This window comes from Papaver somniferum, chromosome 8 (assembly GCF_003573695.1).
Source record: "Papaver somniferum cultivar HN1 chromosome 8, ASM357369v1, whole genome shotgun sequence".
Lineage (NCBI taxonomy): Eukaryota > Viridiplantae > Streptophyta > Magnoliopsida > Ranunculales > Papaveraceae > Papaver > Papaver somniferum.
The window spans coordinates 107988360-108009696 of record NC_039365.1 but is presented as its reverse complement, the minus strand read 5'-3'; the positions used below and the strand labels follow the sequence as shown (position 1 = coordinate 108009696).

Below are 21337 nucleotides of genomic sequence, written 5' to 3'. Positions count from 1 at the left end.
AGGCACAATTCTCCCTTTTGCAATCGAGCATGTGTGCAAGTGAAGCCGGGCCTTTTCTCCTATGCCTATAATTAGTAGGTTTGAAGCTTTCAACTCAAACCCTAATAAATCGTCATAAAAACCACGTGTGACAATCTTATTAAAATATCCAAAGAGCATAGAAAACCACGCATATTTTTTTTTTACTATCCTTGCTACCTCCCTGAATAAACAAAAGGCAGATTCTCCTTTCCCTGTTTCTTCCACTTCTTCTTCTAATCCGATCAGAAAAAAGAAAAAAAAATGCATAGATCAGCAAGTTTGTCTAGAACATCAGAGGAATTTTTCATTCACGCAGCATCATCATCATCAAAGAATTCACTAGACACTAGTGAATTACCTGTTTATGATCCTAATTCTGATGTTGGGAAGAAAGAAAAATTGAGAATTAAATTTGCAGAGAATGCTGTTCATATTATTCCTGTAGTTCTTGTGCTTTGTGCTGTTATCCTTTGGTGTTTCTCCAGTACAGGTAATCTGGATATGATCTCAGTTTCTACACTTTTTCATTAAAACACTTTCAAGGTGCTAATTTGAATTTAGAGTGAGAATAGAAAGTTGTATCAATTATTGTTTTTTTTTGAATTTGGGTGATTAAATTTGAGTTTATATTATAGGATATGTTTCTTTGATTCAGTTCTTAATATTATTTGTAGTGTGAAAAACAACAAAATATGTATACTTGAATCAATATTTATTTTTGCTCATGTATTTGGGTTTTCAAGATTGAACTGAAATTGTAGAGATTTGCAAGGTTAAATGTCTGATTCAAGGGGCTCAATGTCAGATTAACAAACTTTTCAGGTGGTTTCTTTATGAATTTGATCATTGTTACTTTTCAGAAGTGGAAATGGTGAGTAAAGATAGGTCAATTGTTTCCAAGATAGATGGATTGACAATCGACGGGGACATTGACGTTCACGATAAAGGTACCGGTTTATTATCATCATTAGACCAAGAGGATCCTGATCCACGACCAAAAAAGATTTCAAAACGTAAAGCTGGAAAGGGCAAATCCGGATGAATGTTGGCGGTTTAAGGACTACACTTCCAAGTCTCAGTATGAATTCGATGTTTTAAAGAAAACATACACAAATTCTTTATTTGTTTCCCTTTTTCTTCGTAAACACCCATTTCTTCTCCCTGAGCAAATCTTTTTGATGGGATTATTAAATTTTCCTTGACGAGCAGCTCAAATATATATAAGTATATTTTGCTTTGAATTGCGGACATAGGTGGAAGAATTTTGTGTGGTATATGAATGTTCAAAAGATCCTACAGACTTAAACAGTTAAATTGAAATCTGACTCGCCTCTGTTTTCATCAGAGGTTCACACCTATAATTCGTATGAGCCAACAGAGGACCTAGTTTCTGATAGGTGTCATAAACACTTAGATTATTATCTATTGATTATGCTTTCTTTGCTAAGTTTTCTTGTAAATTATGCATCTTATGTTTGTTTTTGAGTGTTTAGGTACTTTGGAGTCATTTGGAGCAAAAGAAGGAGGAACCGTGCATTTGGAGCGAGAAGTGCAAAAGCGCCAATTCATTGCAAGCATATCGGGAGCACAGTGGAGGATAAGGGGCAAGCAATTGCTCATGATTAACCTTAGGAGCTGCCATCTGGTGGCCTGCATAAGGTTGTTGGATGCCTATATCAATTTTACCCATTACCAAATGCTAAAAGTCAGAGAAGATTATTCCTCCCTATCATTAGCTCTTCTTTCTTTCCCATCTAGAAATTCAGAGAAAAGAAACCATTGACGACATCATTATTCCGAGACAATGAGAGATCGAAATTGAGAGCAAATTGGGGAAAAATTAGAAGATGGATTCTTGAGCTCAAACTGTTGCAATTGGTGGTGAAGATGAAGCAGATGTTGTTCGAATCTGGAAGGGGTTTTAACAGAAATAGAAGTTAGGGTTTTGAGTACAAGGTGATTGAGAACTGAGATGCAGATTCAAATCAAGAAGAGAGATTGAGAAGATGGGTCTGTGGTGGATGAATCAGAGGAGGTTTGAACAACAAATTTGATGAATTATGGGTTTGATTGAGACCAGATTTAAAAGGAGGTACTGCTGCTGAGACTTTGAATTGAGATGAACCAGAAAGGGAACGACATTCCCGCCTAGCTCCCGATCTCCCTTGGATCTGTTGCTATCAGAGAATTAGAAAATGGAATTCAGAAACTGATGAGTGAAGAATGTAAATGACATTGTGATGTGGCTGCTGCTGTAGGATGTGTAGCTGCAATAAGGTGTTGTTGGAGCAAGATGGCAGAGCAATGGAACTGCAGGAAGTATTGATGTTGGTATTAAGGTTGTTGTGATGCGGCTGCCAGGATCAAAGATGATGAACTGTGAAGAACTGATGGAGGTGTTGGTGGCCTGTGGTGTTCAAGGGTTACAACTGCAGTCAAAGCTGTAGCAATGTGAAGAGAAATGAATGCAATGCCAGAGGCAGTGTGATGGCTAGATGCAGCTGAGGTTAACTGAAGCTGATGAATGTTGCAGGCCTGTGTTGGTTGCGGTTGAGCTCTTGAGGGTGATGCCGCAATTTACATGAATTGGTGGCAGATGTTAGTCTAGGGGAACAGGTTAGTGGACTGACTGAGATGGTCAGAATGAGGCAGAGACTGGGTTTAAGTTGAGGTGGTTGTGATGCTGTTGAGTTTCTGATGCAAGCTGGTAATGAAGAACAAGCTTCAGAGAATGGGTTTTGAGCAAAATTACAGAATGTGTTGCTGAAGTGACAGGAGAGCTTGGATGCAGTTGCAGTTTTGACTGCGGAGATGTTGCAGTTGAGACATTGCAGGTCATGGGTTCTGCCAGAGATTACATGGGTTTTATCGAAGTTAATGGAGGCTCAAATTAGATGCAGTTTATGTACAGGCAAAGTGGATGGATGCATTGGGCTGTGACAATGGATGGTGCGGATTGAATGGAGCTGTGGATTTGGTGCGAACAAGGAAAGAAGGTTGCAGTGGTGTTTAGATGAATGTTAGGTTTCACAGGTCAAGAAGCTGGGTTAGATGGCCTGAGCCGTGAAATATAACCTGTGATGAGGCTGGAACTGCAGATGCTAGAAGTGATTACAAGTTAGATGGTGGTTCAGTTGGCAGATGGCATTACAGGCCAGGTGGTTCAGGCTGTATGCAGTGAATTGACAAGACAGGGAGGCAATTGAGTTTGGCTGCAGATTTGAATCAAGAAGAAAATACAGTGGGGGTTAGAATACATCTCAGATGTTTACAAGGAGATGGGTTTATGTTTGGCAGATGGATAAGCTCAAAGCTGGCTTAAGGAGAAGGCAGCAGAAGTTGGTAGAATGGTTTGTGAACTGATGCTATGACTTGGTGTTGCAGCAAGGAGATATAGCATACAGAAGAGAATTGCAACTGCAAATAGGATAACATGGGTTAGATGCAAGGCAGTGGTGAATGTAACAGTTGGACATGCTTGGTAATGAATTCTGAGCTGAAATTGCAGGTTGTGGATCTGGTGCTGGCTGTTATGCAGTTGCAATAGTTGAGGAAAGTAGATGATTGAAGAATGAACTGTCAGTTCTGGAAACTGAGTGAAAATTAGGCTGTCAGTCCGAATGTTCTAAGAGCTAATGGGCTTGTGGGCTGTGTTGAGGCGGAAGCATGAAGTGAGTTATGGGTTGGACATTTAGCCTTGACCGAGATTGGAAGTAGGCTATTCACACACACATCAGGAGAAGATATATATAAGCATATTCACACAACAAAAGGGGAAGATCTCCATATCTTTTTATCTTCTTCTCCGCCTTTTGCCTAGGGTTTATGGAAACTCCTCTCTTTATTCTTGTTATGAACTCCATGAATATGAGCTAGATTTTATTATTAGTTATGGATTAAATTGATTTCACAAAGCATGCTTCTTTCATTAATAAATTAGTTTTGTCTCACAATTATCGATCTTGATTCACTATATATATCGCCATGTATGACTTAAATATTTGTTTAGTTGAGTGGCCAATTAATTGAACTTTATTCATATCTAAAGCTAGTTTAGGGTGTTTCATACGTAAAAGTGATGCATCTTGGATACAAGTAGCACAAATATGGTTATTGCTTGTAGTGATATATCCTAGTAACTATATGTGAATCTTGACCTTTGTTAAATCGGATTAGTGCTTTTACACGTTCGGTTGCATTGATTAGCCTAATTTCATAAACCTTAGTGTATCTAGGGAATTAAACTTGATTAGTGCTTTTACACGTTAGGTTGTTCTCTTAGATAGAATTCATATTCGCATCTTTTAATGTGTTTGTTGATGACAAGAGGGAATTAGCGGGATATTCTTGCGATCAAGGTATTCTAGGACTTTTGATAATGAGAATTTAAATATCAATTCTAGTTATTAAGACAAGAACATGTTAGTGAATGAAAACGAAGTCCTTAACCAATACTTTCTCATGATTGATTTGTGTGCTTTACTTTGCTTTGTTTGCTTTTATTTTATTTTAGATATATAAAAATAAGAAACCCCCTTGTTTTACATAGGAAACCGAAACAACTTGACAACCTCAGTCCTTTCTGTGGGAACGAACTCTTTCTTATCACATATTATATTTATATCTAGTTGAGTGAGAAAGCGAAATTATATTTGCACGGCTGACAACCGGTCAGTTTCACCAACTTAGGAATGACTATTATTCCTAACAACACAAACGATTGGATTCTCCCACTGTAAAAGCGATCCGACAAGGTTTGCGCGAATTGTCAGAGGAAAGATACGCCCCCATCTCTCCTTTTCGTATGCTTTCAGTGCGTCATCAATGGCTACTGGACCAGCATCTAGAGCAGTTGCGAGCTTTCCTGACAGAACTACAGCATCCTCTAGGGCGCAACGAGCGCCTTGGCCAAGATTTGGAGTCATTGGATGCCATGCATCTCCGACCAGAACTAATCCCCCAGAGGAAACTGAAGGGCTCACTTTGGGCCACAACCAACGGTCCACCAGTGGTGTTTTAATGATGGTGTCGTCCGGGGTTCTGTCTATGATTTCTAGTAGCTCTGAAGGCCAATTTCTTACTAGTTTTTGAGCTTCATTCTTCAACACGGCTGGATCGGTGATCTTCGGACCTGTTAATATAAGTTGCACTTTGTAAACAGATAAAAACTCAAATTGATTTCGCTGATACTTAAAGGTTTTAGGCAACTAACAAACAACACCAGTGAATTCTAGCAAAGTCTTGGTGTCATGAATTGGTTAAAGGATAACCACCAGCTCAGAGAAAATAATGCTGAATTTGAAACTGAGATGCTTCTTTCTTTTTTGTAAACCAATTCAATGCTGTGATATTGGACTTGGAATTCTAGTGTTGAGGTATCAAGTAGAATCACAGAGTGATGTGATTTCTGACAATAGAGATGCAAGCTTTGGAGTTTATATATTTTATTAAATACAACTGCCTAGCCTTCAGTTTAAAAAGTGTCATTGAAGTATAAGCTGTCATTAGATTCTAATGAATCCGTAAAATCAATTCCAAATAGTTATATCATATACCTGGAGATGGGCTGTTGAAGCAAACAAACCAGTAAACTTTTGTGGAAGACACCGGAACATAACCAGCACGCAATCCCCTCCCATAGACGTAATTCACCTTGGGTTCAAAAGGCTGTCCATCAGGATAGAATCCAAGGCCGCGGAAAGCACAGTGGCCAAGATACTGGGGCTCTGGAAATCCGAGCCAGTTGCCACTGGTGACCGTATACCGTCACAACCAATTACAATCTGTTACAGGATTGAATAGGAATTAAGATTCAGACAGATGTTTTTCTTTTTCTTTAACGAGTATATAGGTTGAGCAAGTTACTTTTGCTTGTAATTGGGTTCCATCAACAAGTTCAAGCAATGTTTCAGAAGTCCCTGCTCTTGCAATATTTGCCAGCTTAGAGGAAAATCGTATCGAATTTGCCAGCAAGGGTCTCTAAAAGTATTCCCCTCTCCACAGCGCGAACCTCCTGACTGCATCAAGTGTAAAAGACAAGAACCAAACAAGCCAAAAGTAGCACATCAAAACCAAGCACCATTGGAATAGAGTAAAATGCAAAAGTTCAAATTTTGTAATAATTTACTCACTCTTTAGCTTCATCTTTGAACCTAAAGGAGCGAAGCTCCCTCCCATTTTCTGATTTTATTACCATCCTGCACAGCTGAAACCATTAAGAAGTTCAGGTAAATGAGCATCTTCATGTCATTACGCACATTTTCCTATTCAAAAAACAGAAAATGAAAAAAATTCCAGCAATAAAATAAAATAGTACGCTCTTGATGATAGTCGAAAGCGTTCCACTGTTGCTGATGGTTATGTATGACTCATTTGAAAGATGAAGTTATGTTTATCTACACAAAAGCGGGAGGAAGCAAATTCTAATTTTAGGGTGTTAAGCTCTTTTTCTCTTTTGTTGTGCTCATCAAATAATGTAAATTAGTAGTCTAGACAAGGTTCTTACTTCTTACAAAAGACGCCTTATCTGACATGAGAGAATCTAGAAAGCTACTAACTGGACAAGGTTCATTGTGTAAGAAGAAGATACTAGTAATTAGGGAGGAATAATTTTACCCTTGAATCTCAAGAAATTGTTCTCTAAGTTGAGTTCCAACACCAATATCATCCAAGACTCTCCATCCATTCTTGAAAAGTGTTAGTGAAGTTCCACCAGTTCTTAATGATTCTGATTGTTCTAACACCAAAGATTTAACTCCAAGCCTACAGTGAACGACCCAATTTATGTAATCTTAAAAAATGAAGAAAAAACAAACTTGAGAAATCAGAAATTAGGGATTTAGAATTTAAACCTATGAAGAGACAAGGCAGTTTGCTAAACCAGCAATTCCAGCACCAACAATGACTATATCTTGCTTTTGAGTTTCACCCACACTTGTTGATGAAGAATAAATGGGTTTTACCCTGTCTCTGAACAATGAATTTCTTCTTGTTTTTGAATGAAGAAAATTTGATGAAGACGAGAAGAGATAACATGAGAAGATAGTGATAGCCATTGTTACTGATCAAAAATTCAGTAGTGCCTGTGATAATTGAAGCCTTTGTTTTTTATTTTGTGATGGACGAAGGAAAAACCAGCGGTGGAGAGAGAAACGGTGTTCACTTTCCACACAGAGAATTAGTAGTATGAATTTTTCCGGCTGCAAATAATGTAAGTTAACCCAGATGATTTATTCAATCAGCCCAATTATTCTCTTAGATTGTAAAACCGAGAGGCTAGAAGATGGACATGTAGCTCTGCTCATTGCTATGCCTATGTGGATGTAGTGGTAGTGGTTGTTTGAAGCTGTGAACCACATACATTTTAGTGCTAAACTGAGTACTAGTAATGCCAATTTATACTAGAGTTGAGCCAACGTCGCCCCAAAGGGTTCACCAAATTTTATACGGGATTACCAAATTCCTAGTTGGAAAATCAACAAATTAAGCTTCAAATGGAGACTGATAAGTCATCAGAGATTTCAGTAATGTGAAAGGACAATAGTCCCACATCGCTATTATCCGCTTAATTAACATAAAATATAATATGGAACGGCCGCTCCACTCATTGCCAATTGGTTTTGAGTTGGATGCCCGCAGACTTTAACAAAGTATCAGAGCTAAGCCCCAGACCCAGACCTGCGTACGCCGGGTGTAAGCCGAATTACTGGCCGAAGTGTTTAATTGATTTTGTCACCTGTACACTTGGGGTGTAGGCTAGTGCCGATACTGGCCGAGGTGTTACCCCCTGATGGACTGGTAACTCGTACGTAGGTCCACGTGTGAGGCCCAGTGAATGGCCTTACACGTGAGGGGGCGTGTGAAAGGACAATAGTCCCACATCGCTATAATCCGCTTAATTAACTTAAAATATAATATGGAAGGGCCGCTCCACTCATTGCCAATTGGTTTTGAGTTGGATGCCCGTATTCTAAGAAGTAACAAACCGAGTTTAGATTTAAGAGCAGACATACAATCACAAGAAGCCGGAAAAGTATCACGAGGTTGGCTAATGTCCCATGTAGGTGTAAAAAGTTACACAACTACATCCAACAATCAATATGAAAGGGTAGTAATGTAAGCAAGGAAGAGACTCATAAGAACACAAGATATATGTGGTTCGGCATGATTACCTACGTCCACGGGGTAAAAGAATGATTTATTACTTCACAAGTTTTCAAGGATGAATGCTCTCAATAATACTTTCTCTCTATTTTTACTCACTTACAGATTACTTGCCTCTCTTCTCTCTTAACAAGGGCCTATATTTATAGGCAGAAATGCTTACACAACGAGATTACAGTGTTAGACACAGTCTATCTACTTTGATGTTCCTATCGGGTATATATCGGAATAAACCTTCCAATGTTTCATGTTTTCTCCCGAGGGTATGTCCCGATGTAGACTATCTAGCTCGATTGAATCTTGGACCGATATCAGTGACCCGATGTATATTGATCCGATGTTATGATTCCTCCGGATCCGAGTATCTTATCCTCTGCTCCATGGCCCACCATGACTCGACCCTTTTACTTATCGCGCGTTCCCTGTTAGTGTATTTAATGCCTTGATTCCCGATATTCTTCACATCCGACTCTTTATTTTACATGTGCTCGTTCCACATGCTCCTGGTAGATATCTCTTTTCTTATGCCAGTGTTATAGAGAGTGATTCAGTGTTTGCTTTGTTTCTGGTGGGTTACCGTCCGTGATCATGCCACGTACACTTACCAGTTATTTTTCTACTACATTTATGCCCCTTCTTCCACTCGTGTGCTCGACACGAGGCGAAGAAACTGCTTCTCCTTCCACAATTCTAGCCATGCCGCACATTCTGCCTTGTTGTCTCCCATTACTTCACTTTTATGACCTACTACCCCTCCCGCCAGTCGTAACTGTCTGAGCTTTAAAAGCAATTGATAAGCCCTTGGGATTTCATATTTTCAGTTCATCTCTTTTCATTCATTCCAGAGCCAACATTTTCCGCAATACCTCTTCCTCCTTTGTCATCCTCTCAATCTTCTTAATCCTCGCCATTATTTCGATTCTTTTGCTTTGCTGCTGCTGTCGATCACATTTTCACCGCTTTCTTCATTTCTCCAGGTTATCAGCTCTCGTTCTTCATCTGCTTTCAATGGCCTCTCAATCTCCATCCATGACTGAAAAAAGGTGTGTAAGTTATACGTTTTCTGATGAGGATAATGTTCCCGTACATTCATTGTTTTCCCTTGATAGTCCTTCCCTTCATGATTATCGTTCCCTTGATTCGATCTTTTCTGATGATTCTTCCCTTTTTGCATGTAGGACTGAGAAGAGGACCCACAAATATTCCAACCTTACTGATGCTCAGTTTCTGAACCAGTTGAAGGATGAGTATGATCTTCATGATTATGATCTTGAACTGGTATCGGGTCAAAAGGGTTAACTGAAGAAGGAGACGGTCGAAGGGTTTGCCCATACTTTTCGTCTTATGGCCGAGTGGGATAGACGAGGAAAGGATGAGTGCTCCAAGACCCCTTGGTCGACGTATGATCCTTCTGACACGATCAAGTATACTTCGTCCAGCTTCCTAGGGAATTATCGGAGTGGAACTGCCTCTCTTAGTGATCTGGCTGGTTTTGCTACTAGTCCTCATCGCAATGAGGTTCTGACCAATTTGAGAAGTTGATGTTGGATGAAGATCCCGAGGGCGGTCACAATACCAACAAGCATGCTCGTCATACTAATGACTCTGTTTGGGATCGAGTCCCTCTTGTTGTTCGTGGTCCCATCTTAAGTGACAAGCTTCCTCCTTCCGATTTCCCTGCTGAGCCCTATCAATTATGGGTAGTTAATGCCGATCAGGTATGGTTGTCTTTATTGGGTCTTCTTTCCTCGGGTCTTTCTTCTCGAGCAACAACATTTTTTTTAAATCTTTGTTTTTGTAGTCCAAGGCTCAGAGTAATCAGCCTAAGACTCATAATGCTCGAAAAAGAGGCTCTGGCACTAGGACTGAGGAAGAGCTAGTGAAGGTAGAAAATAAATTGCTCTATTCTCATTACATGTACTTGCCCTTATTTGTTGCCTTTAATGAGTTTGACGATGTTGCACTTGTAGAAGTCAAAGACTGGTGAGGAAGGTGTTGAGAGATCTTCTGAGAAGGGTGGTGAAGATCCCGACGATCGACTCCCCTTATCTCAATTCAGGTTGAGCGTAGTGGCAAAGGGTCTAAGGGTGGTAAAGCTTCCCCATGGAAGAATGTGGTTCTGCCTACGCAGTCAAAGAACCCTTTTCTGGCAAAGGAATTTCCCTTCCGAATACCAATGTGGTGGTGGTGATATCTGATGATGATGAACTATTTGGTTAGGACGTTGAGGCCGAAGGATCGGGTGAAGGGGGGGAACAAAGAGAACCCGAGATCCCTTCCCTTGAAGAAATCATCCCTACTTTCCCCAGAAATGAGGTAGTGGAAAATGTGGAGAGGAATGCCCCTAACAAGGGTACGTTCAATGGTTCTGTCTTCACATTCTCGGGCGTTGCTTGTGACTCCTTAGGCGCTCTTGCATCTTCTAGCTTTAGCTCTCATTCCACTGCGGATATGCTAAAGGTTGTCCCCCTGTATGGTCCTGTCATGAGAGATTCTCTCAACACTATGAAAAAGCTACATTACGTTGGTCACATAATTACTTTACTCCTTCTCTCATTAGTTATCTAACCCGACTTGTTTTCAGGCCGAAAATCAAAGGCTTCTGGAGGCGGCAATTCGTCAAAAGGAGTATGAGGATATGTTGCGTCTCAGAACCCAACTACAAGCTAGGGGAGCAAGAGCGAGATCGGAAGATGGAGAGGCAGCTGAATGAAGCTAAAAGGTATTTTATCATGTTCTCTTATTCTTTGATTGATGTTACAGTGCCAATATCCTGAGTCTAGCGTTGTCTTCCTAGCCGAGATATCTAGCCTAGACAGAGACTACGCTTCCGAGTATCGCCGTATGTCCATGAAATTGAACATTGAAAAAGGTCACGTTGGTACACTTCAACAGAAGATACATAACAAAGATGACAAGATCGATCGCCAGACCAACGAGATTGAGAGCCTCTGAACCGATCTACTTCGTTATCATAGATTTGAGTATGTGCCCGAGGAAATAGATAATCTCCATTCCGAGCTATCTCGGCTCCAAAGAGTTGCTGCTGTAGGGGTTATTTATTGATTCCTTAGAAGGTCAGTGCAATTCACTCAGGCTTCAGATTAGGGACCTTCACTCCGATCGTAAACATCTTTCTCGGTTGAAAGGTGAAGCTGAAGAGTCTGTCCAAAAGTTAGAGGAAAAACTTCGCGGGTTGGACTAGGTATCTCGTGACCTAGAATGGACTCGGTTACAATTGGCGGTTCTTCAAACGACACATGATCGTCATAAAGCTTTATGGGGTGACCATAATAAATACTTCCCCTCTAACAAATTTAATGAACAACAGTATAATGAGTTGGTATTAAGGATGTCTGAGCTTGAAATCAATCTTTCTAAGTCCGAGGAAATTTTAAAATTAGCTTTGCCCGCACTTTCAGGTCTTTGTGCATGTCTCGCGTAGTTTCGATGTTTCTTCTTGTTTCATTGCATCATTTACTAAGGTTATAACCATGTCGTCCCTCTTGTCTATGCAGGCGAGCAAGGAAATGTCAAAGCTTTAGTGGAGCAGGTCGTCCAATTGAAGCAGAATGAGACTCTTCTAAATACAAAAATTACCGATGTTGATGCTGCTACTACCGAGTTAACTCGCCAACTGACTGAGGCGCAAGAGAAGTATGGGACTGAGTTGTCTGTGAAGATCAAGGAAGGCGTCAAGGAATTTATCAAGACGAAGAAGGCCCAAGTTGCTGCGAAGAAGTTGGGCTCGAGATCGATTCAACCCAACGAGTAGTTCCTCTCTTTTGTAGTGTTGCGCCACTATTTTTCCCTTCCTCTCGGGCTGTAATTTTCGTTTCGCTTGAACACATTTAGCTACTTTTCTTATGGGGTGTTGCATCACCAATCGGCTCTTCTTTGCTGGAGCTATCTACTTTTAACCATGTTATACGTTCGCTTATTTGATGCATGGTTTTTCGTAACCTTTAGTATTTTAGTTTCCTGCATTTCATAGTGTTATTCACATGTTAGTATAAATGTCATTTACGTTGGTCACACTCGACAGGGAGGGTCATCGGGCCCAATGCCATGTCCCGATCGAGGTACCTCATCACTGATGTTTCGAGCCAGTGGAAGTGTATTAAGTCATTTCTAGATTCTATGTATCGATCATCCCGGGTTAGCCATTAATTGACTATCCCGGGTCAAGTGAATCTGGTCACTTGAGATGGGAGCAACCTTTCAGATGTAGGTAGGTTGCCCAGCTATTAGGGGCTCGCGTCCCGATAACCTTTGGTCACTGGTTTCCAACCACCAGAACCCTTAGACTACCTTGGCACTTGCACACTGCCGTCGCCCCGAGTTCGAATAGCCAGTCGAGTGTAAGTCGCCTCGACACTTGCACATTGCCATCACTCCGAGTTCGAAACGACCATTCGAGTGTAAGTCACCTCGGCACTTGCACATTCCCATCACCCCGAGTTCGAATGACCATTAGTCGCATATGTAGTTTTCCTCATCTATCTCTCGTGGATAATAAAAGGATTCGAATGACAAGGTATCATACCTGCGTTTTCCACCTCTCATGGATGGTATAGTTTCAAATGTCGAGCATTCCATGGTCGTTCTATCAGGTTTCAGTATTTTGTACGCTTCTTCTCCGAATTTTGACACGATAGTGTATGGTCCACCCCACCTGGATGCCAATTTTCCACCCTTCTTTTCGTGGTCATACTTAGGCAATTCCTTCAGTACTAATTGCCTCGGGTGAAACTCCCTCGGGCGAAACTTTTTATTGTATTCGCGTTGTAGTCGCCTTCGGTAGTTCTCCATTTTTTGCAGAGCCAGTTCTCTAGTTTCTTCCAAATCATCAAGTTTAGCCAGGATCAAATCTGACGTTATATTTCGTCTCTACGCTTCAGTTCTTGTAGTAGGTATCATCGACTAAGTTGGAATAATTGCTTCGGTCCCATACGTGAGCATAAAAGGCGAGAGACTCGTTGCCTCTCTTCGGGTGGTTCGATAGGCCCATAGAACATTGTGCAATTCTTCACACCATTCGCCATACTTCCCATCCAGCTTATTCTTCATATTGTCCGCTATCGTCTTGTTGGTGATCTCGGCTTTCCCATTACTCTGCAGATAAGTGGGTGTATCTTTATTCTTCCTGATGTTATAAATGTTGAATAACAGATCTATTATCCTAGACAATAGCTGCAAGAATTCCGAAGCGACAAATAATATGCTCAAAAATGAACCAAAACACGTCCTTATCCCGAATATTCCTTAATGCTACAGCTTCAACCCATTAGGTGAAGTAGTCAGTTGCTACTATCAAGTATTTACTTTGTCCCGATCTGACATGCAATGGTCCCACAATGTCGATTCCCCACTTGTCAAAGGGCCAAGGGCTCACCACTAAGTTCAATGATACTGAAGGTGCGTGTATCTTCTTCCCAAAATTTTGACATTCATCACAAATTAGTGCCATGTGCTTCGCATATTCATTCATATAGGGCCAGAAATACCCCATTATTTTAGCTCTTGCCGATAAACTTCGTTCCGAGATATAATTGCCCGTGCCACCGTATTGCAGTTCATTCAAGATCGAATTCCCTTCCTCTTTGCTCAAACACCTTAGGAGTGGTCCCAAATACGATCTTCTGTAAAATATGCCTTATCGCAACTCATATCCTGCTGATTTTCTTTTAATTTTATTGGCTTCGGCTCGCTCTTTTGGTAATTCTCCTGACTCTAAATATTGGTGAATTGGTTTCCTCCAATCTCCGGCCTCGTATCTATCGGCTGTGGTAGCTACCATTTGTATTTCCATATCCCCTTCCTCGGGTATTGACGACATTAATACTCTTCCGATTTGTATAGCTTCAATGCTAGGGTCTCTTAACATCGACGCGATGTAGGCAAGGGCGTCCGCATGTCGTTTATCTTTTCTGCAAATATGTCAGAACTTGATATTGGGAATCTGATCAATGTAGAATTTTTCTAACTCCCGGTATTTTTGAAGTCTCGGGTCATGGATAACATATTCTCCACTAATTTGTTGAACCCCCAATTGCGAATCACTGGTTAGTCTCACCTCTTCAAGCCCCAATTCTACAATTAGTCGTAAAGAATGTATTACCGCTTCATACTCAGTGACGTTGTTGGTTTCCTTGAACTTGAGCCTGAATGAGTGGACTATTTTCTTTCTTTTCGGCGTTGAGAAGATCAACCCCAATCCCGAACCGTCTTTGTTTGATGACCCATCAGTGAACACCTCCCATCGTGTCGGGATGCAAGTTTCGAGAAGGTCGGAGGGGTCGTCCCTATCTTCTTGCATGCCTGGGATATCCTCTACTTCTTCCTCACCAAAGGAAAAATCAGCAAGGAATTCCGCTACTGCCTGTGCTTTGATAGCTATCCTCATTTCGTAGAAGACGTTCAATTGCTTAATCTGAGCACTCCACTTGGAAATTCGTCCCGATCTTGTTGCATTTTAAAGTACTGAATCGATAGAGAACTTTGTTAGTACCCCGATCCTGTGAGTTTGGAAGTATGTCTGCAACTTCTGTGTTGCAAAAACTAGTGCAAGGATTAGTTGTTCAATTTTCGTATAGTTATTTTCTGCTGGACTTCATGGTTTTACTAATAAAGTTGTTTGTGGGTGAAAACTGCTTATGCCGGTTTTGGTAATTTTGTTTGTGTGGATGAGAAATGAGTCTAGACCCTAAACAATGCAATGCACGGGAGTACTTTTGATTCGAGAGATCAATCTGTACAATCCTGGCCTAAACCAAGAAATGGCCGTTCCAGGCTTGCTTCGGTCACAAAGTAAAGGAGAAGGGTTAGTCTTAGGGAGGGAAGCGAAAAAATTGTTGAGACCAGAATCATTGATTCTGAAGGTGTGGTTGTTTTTGACTTGTATCAAAAAGTAGAACTGTCTAGCAGAATAGAAAGCTATCAGGTGATTTCTGGATACTGTGTTGTTCTCCGACCAAAACTTGTTGTCTGGTGGAAATAGGTGAAACCTATTTATACAAGTTGTAATAAAACATACCCTGGTCTCGTAGGAAGTGGAAACGATTGAGTGGTGGAAGAGTGGAGTTCCATGTAACGTCAGAATTTATACTTCCATGATGAAGGAAGTGGATCCGTTTACACCATTACTTCTTTCCATTACTTACCACCCTTCTTCATGAAACTTTCTTGTAACGGGCGTACTACACGCCGCACGCTGTAAACCGCCAGACCAATACCCTAATGAGTATCCTCTAGTTTGTGATATGTTTGATGTCTCGAGTGTTTTTGTGGAAACATGTAGCACTTTGCTACGTATGGCAAGTTAAAATCAAGAGGCTTTCCGTAGGAAAATAGCATGTGATGCTATTAGGCTCGTCTTGGATGGTCGCTTAAAACTTGCCACATGCCTGTCAGTTCGATAACGAACTTGGACGGCCGAGATTACATCTCGTGAGGAAGGGAAGCCGTTGATTATGGCTACCTTCTTTTGGCGCCTGATAATGGCATAGTGGCACCTTTAGCGCATGTCAGTGGAACTGCGACATGGCTGGCATAGTTCGTGCATACCAGTGGCACAGTGGTGCAAGTGGCGCCTGGCGTAGCCATGGACACTGGATTTAGGCGTCTGGTCGCCTAAAACTTGCCACAAGTCTGTCAGTTCGGTGGCGAACTTGGAAGGCTGAGATTGCATCTCATGAGGAAGGGTAGCCGTTGATTATGGCTACCTTCTGTTGGCGCTTGATAATGGCATAGTGTCGCCTTTAGCGCATGCCAGTGGCATAGTTCATCCATGCCAGTGGCACGGTGGAATGACTGGCATAGTTTGTGCATGCCAGCGGCACTGTGGTTTAAGTGGCACCTAGCATAGCCATGGCCACTAAATTTTTGGAACATTGGTGTTAGACTCGAATGTGGTGTGGCAACATCAGTTTCAGTGGCCACATCTATCCCAATGTTTTGTGGAACATAGTTTGGCTCGGTTGGCGTAGCAACTTTGCCTAAATTAGGGTTTGGCATGCCGAAACCCTAATTACGCATATGGCATGCGGCATGTGGCCATGGCACAACGACGTTTCATGTAAACGTTGCCAGAGTCATGCCAAAAGAACCATAGTCAGGACGTTATGTGAAAATGGCCACATGAGTCAATATTTCCACGAGTGGCATGTTGTGATGCCTTTATTAGGGTTTCCACGACTCGTGGCATGTTGTGGGACCAAAGTGGCATAGTTTGTGCCACGACTAGAAATTAGGGTTAAATCCAACACCACTAGAGAATGGTCGTGCTTCTGGTTAGGATAGCCAAATTGAAGTCCGCTGTGAAGCTGGTCACGCACGGAGAGTGGTTTGGAAGGTTTGGCATGCTGTTGCGGTAAGTGGCGCGTTTGGCATGTGCACTTGGCATGCCTGTTTGGCGTGTGCGATGGCCATGCTCGTTTTGGCATGTTTGGCATGTTGGCGCAGTTTTGGGAAGCTAACTTGGTATGGCGACATCTTGACACAATTTCCACTTTTGTTAAAGTTGTGGCAGGTTTAGAGTAACCTGATTGGTCTATGAAAGTAGGGGGTCGGCCAAGCACGGGCATGGCTACCCTTTTGGCGTGCATGGTAGGTTTAATGTGACTTGATTGGTCGATAGAGAATAAGGCCGACAAATATGGGCCCAGCCACAACTCATTGGGAGTGTGGCAGTTTTAAAGCGACCTGATTGGTCGGCAAAGGAATAAGGGCCGGTTGGGTATCATGGGGCGTGGCCAAGTGGCGTCGTCTAGCCTATGGCATGACCACGATTCCCTCGTTGTTGCTCCTACTCCGCGGCTCTGTTTATTCTTTGCTTTCCGACTGTGTATTCCATGCAAGGATCTTAATCTTGATACTTGGAAATTTGCACTACTCTGATGTGAGTGAACACAAATCCTTCATGCCATACCAATGTTAAGAGTTTTGCTGGGGAACTGAACACGGGAAAAGTACTCACGAGGTCTTACATTAGGGAATAATATAAGCAAGGTGTTGAAATTTACAGAGTATCTGGGATTGTTGCTACATGCACCATTCAGGGTATATTTCATGTGAATATATTGAATTGCTCAATAAATGCGCCAGTGAAGAGGTTGGACACTCATCAGTTTTGTATGGATCCATTTCTTTACGGAGTGACGGAACAATAAATGCCAGGTTTTACAATTTTAGACCTAACCTAAAAACCACCATCAATATTAAGTCCCCTGCTTAGCACATAACAGTGGCATTGTTGCGGGGTAAGCATGAGATGGTGACATACGAGGATAAAAATCGAAAAGGCAAGACATGAGAAGATTACCAGGAAAATTCGATTGACCATTGGCAAGAGGCATGAGCAGTTTGCAATCTGTGTGCTGGCGCGCTTCTGTCTTGGCCACGGAGTACATGTGTCATGTAGTGTTGGTGCAGCGAGCCTCGAATACAAAGACGGGTGTTGAGGTGGTGGAGCCGTCAACACTATAATGTATTGAGACAGTATGCATGACAACACATTAGTGAGTGTTGAGGAATTTGAACGCCTCAATACCAAGAGGAAAAATGTGTTGAGGCAGTTTTCCCGGCAACACAGTGGTGAGTGTTGAGGAAATTTCACGTCTCAACACTAAGAGAAAAAAATGTGTTGAGGCAGTTTTCCTGGAAACACAGCGGTGAGTGTTGAGGAAATTTCATATTTCAAGACAAAGAGGAAAGATGTGTTGTGGCAGTTTGCCTGGCAACACAGTGGTGAGTGTTGAGGAAATTTCACGTCTTAACACTAAGAGTAAAGATGTGTTGAGGCAGTTTGCCTGGCAACACAGTAGTGAGTGTTGAGGAATTTACACGTCTCAACACTAAGAGGAAGGATGTATTGAGGAAGCATGCCTAGCAACACAGTAGTGAGTGTTGAGGAATTTACATGTCTCAACACTAAGAGGAAAAAATGTGTTAAGGCAGTTTTCCTGGCAACACGGCGGTGAGTGTTGAGGATATTTCACGTCTTAACATTAAGAGGAAGGATGTGTTGAGGAAGCATGCCTAGCAACATAGTATTGAGTGTTGAGGAATTTACACGTCTCAACACTAAAATGAAAAAATGTGTTGAGGAAGTTTGTCTGGCAACATGGCGGTGAGTGTTGAGGAAATTTCATGTCTCAACACTAAGAGGAAAAATGTGTTGAGGCAGTTTTCCTGGCAATACAGCGGTGAGTGTTGAGGAAATTTCACGTCTCAACACAAAGAGGAAAGATGTGTTGAGGCAGTTTTCCTGGCAACACAATGGTCAGTGTTGAGGAAATTTCACGTCTCAACACTAAGAGGAGAAATGTGTTGAGGCAGTTTTCCTGGCAACACAGCGGTGAGTGTTGAGGAATTTTCAAGTCTTACACTAATAGGAAGGATGTGTTGAGGAAGCATGCCTAGAAACACAGTAGTGAGTGTTGAGGAAATTTCACGTCTCAACACTAAGAGGAAAAATGTGTTGAGGCAGTTTGCTTGGTAACACAGCGGTGAGTGTGGAGAAAATTTCACGTCTCAGCACTAAGAGGAAAGATGTGTTGAGGCAGTTTTTCTGGAAACACAGTAGTGAGTGTTGAGGAATTGACACGTCTCAACACTAAGAGGAAGGATGTGTTGAGGAAGAATGCCTAGCAACACAGTAGTGAGGGTTGAGGAATTTATACGTCTCAACACTAAGAGGAAGGATGTGTTGAGGAAGCATGCTAGCAGCACAGTAGTGAGTGTTGAGGAATTTACACGTCTCAACACTAAGAGGAAAAAAATGTGTTGAGGCAGTTTTCCTGGCAACACAGCGGTGAGTGTTGAAGAAATTTCACATCTCAACACTAAGAGGAAAAATATGTTGAGACATTTTGCCTGGCAACATAGCGGTGAGTGTTGAGGAAATTTCACGTCTCAACACTAAGAAGAAAGATGTGTTGAGGCAGTTTTCCTGGAAACACAGTGGTGATTGTTGAGGAAATTTCACGTCTCAACACTAAGAGGAAAAATGTGTTGAGGCAGTTTGTCTGGAAACACAACGGTGAGTGTTGAGGAATTTTCACGTCTCAACACTAAGAGGAAGGATGTGCTGAGGAAGCATGCCTAGCAACACAGTAGTGAGTGTTGAGGAAGTTTCACGTCTCAACACTAAGAGGAGGAATGTGTTGAGGCAGTTTGCCTGGCAACACGGCGGTGAGTGTTGAGGAAATTTCACGTCTCAACACTAAGAGGAAAAATGTGTTCAGGCAGTTTTCCTGGAAACACAACGGTGAGTGTTGAGGAAACTTCACGTCTCAAAACTAAGAGAAAAGATGTGTTGAGGCAGTTTTCCTAATAACACAGTAGTGAGTGTTGAGGAAGTTTCACGTCTCAACACTAAGAGGAAAAAATGTGTTGAGGCAGTTTTCCTGGCAAAATAGCGGTGAGTGTTGAGGAAATTTCACGTCTGAACACTAAGAGGAAAGATGTGTTGAGGCAGTTTTCCTGGCAACACAACGGTGAGTGTTGAGGAAATTTAACGTCTCAACACTAAGAGGAAAAATATGTCGAGGCAGTTTGCCTGGAAACACGGCGATGAGTATTGAGGAAATTTCACGTCTCAACACTAAGAGGAAAAATGTGTTGAGGCAGTTTGCCTGGCAACACGGCGGTGAGTGTTGAGGAAATTTCACATCTCAACACTAAGAGGAAAGATGTGTTAAGGCATTTTTCCTGGCAACACAGTAGTGAATGTTGAGGAGTTTACACGTCTCAACACTAAGCGGAAGGATGTGTTGAGGAAGCATACCTAGCAACATAGTAGTGAGTGTTGAGGAATTTACACATCTCAACACTAAGAGGAAAAAATGTGTTGAGGCATTTTTCCTGGCAAAACAGCGGTGTGTGTTGAGGAAATTTCACGTCTCAACACTAAGAGAAAAAAAATGTATTGAGGAAGTTTGCATGGCAACACAGCGGTGAGTGTTGAGGAAATTTCATGTCTCAACACTAAGAGGAAAAATGTGTTGAGGCAATTTTCCTGGCAACACAGCGGTGAGTGTTACGGAAATTTCACGTCTCAACACCAAGAGGAAAGATGTGCTGAGGCAGTTTTTCTGGTAACATAGTAGTGAGTGTTGAGAAAATTTCACGTCTCAACACTAAGAGGAAAGAATGTGTTGAGGCAGTTTTCCTGGCAAAACAACGGTGTGTGTTGAGGAAATTTCACGTCTCAACACTAAGAGGAAAGATGTGTTGAGGCAGTTTTCCTGGCAACACAACGGTGAGTGTTGAGGAAATTTAACGTCTCAACACTAAGAGGAAAAATATGTTGAGGCAGTTTTCCTGGCAAAAAAGCGGTGAGTATTGAGGAAATTTCACGTCTCAACACTAAGAGGAAAGATGTGTTGAGGCAGTTTTCCTGGCAACACAACGGTGAGTGTTGAGGAAATTTAACGTCTCAACACTAAGTGGAAAAATATGTCGAGGCAGTTTGCCTGGCAACACGGCGATGAGTGTTGAGGAAATTTAACGTCTCAACACTAAGAGAAAAGATGTGTTGAGGCAGTTTTCCTGGTAACACAGTAGTTAGTGTTGAGGAAATTTCACGTCTCAACACTAAGAGAAAAAAATGTATTGAGGAAGTTTGCCTGGCAACACAACGGTGAGTGTTGAGGAAATTTCATGTCTCAACACTAAGAGGAAAAATGTGTTGAGGCAGTTTGTCTGGAAACACAACGGTGAGTGTTGAGGAATTTTCACGTCTCAACACTAAGAGGAAGGATGTGCTGAGGAAGTTTTCCTGGCAACACAGTAGTGAGTGTTGAGGAAGTTTCACGTCTCAACACTAAGAGGAGGAATGTGTTGAGGCAGTTTGCCTGGCAATACGGCGGTGAGTGTTGAGGAAATTTCACGTCTCAACACTAAGAGGAAAAATGTGTTCAGGCAGTTTTCTTGGAAACACAACGGTGAGTGTTGAGGAAACTTCACGTCTCAACACTAAGAGAAAAGATGTGTTGAGGAAGTTTTCCTAATAACACAGTAGTGAGTGTTGAGGAAGTTTCACGTCTCAACACTAAGAGGAAAAAATGTGTTGAGGCAGTTTTCCTGGCAAAACAGCGGTGAGTGTTGAGGAAATTTCACGTCTGAACACTAAGAGGAAAGATGTGTTGAG

General features: G+C 41.8%; 2 protein-coding genes and 1 pseudogene across 3 annotated transcripts; 2 read left to right on the top strand and 1 right to left on the bottom strand.

Moving 5' to 3' along the window:
• Positions 1 to 174: 174 nt before the first annotated feature.
• Positions 175 to 3932, top strand: LOC113302518. Of its 2 annotated transcripts, none has more exons than XM_026551435.1 (3): positions 175 to 511; positions 882 to 968; positions 1515 to 3932. In XM_026551435.1, exons 1-3 carry the CDS (start codon positions 283 to 285, stop codon positions 1802 to 1804), a joined length of 606 nt encoding a protein of 201 aa, XP_026407220.1. In that variant the 5' UTR covers positions 175 to 282; the 3' UTR covers positions 1805 to 3932. The 2 variants fall into 2 exon arrangements, with proteins under 2 accessions (XP_026407220.1, XP_026407221.1); XM_026551436.1 differs by having other exon boundaries at positions 882 to 1099; positions 1515 to 1644.
• A 525-nt stretch (positions 3933 to 4457) lies between these two features.
• On the bottom strand, positions 4458 to 7342 carry LOC113302517 (annotated as a pseudogene).
• Positions 7343 to 9708: 2366 nt separating this feature from the next.
• On the top strand, positions 9709 to 10752 carry LOC113305903. Its single transcript, XM_026554893.1, has 4 exons — positions 9709 to 9902; positions 9986 to 10069; positions 10155 to 10274; positions 10405 to 10752. The coding sequence occupies exons 1-4, from the start codon at positions 9726 to 9728 to the stop codon at positions 10750 to 10752; spliced, it is 729 nt and encodes a 242-aa protein (XP_026410678.1). The 5' UTR covers positions 9709 to 9725.
• The last annotated feature ends 10585 nt before the right edge of the window (positions 10753 to 21337 follow it).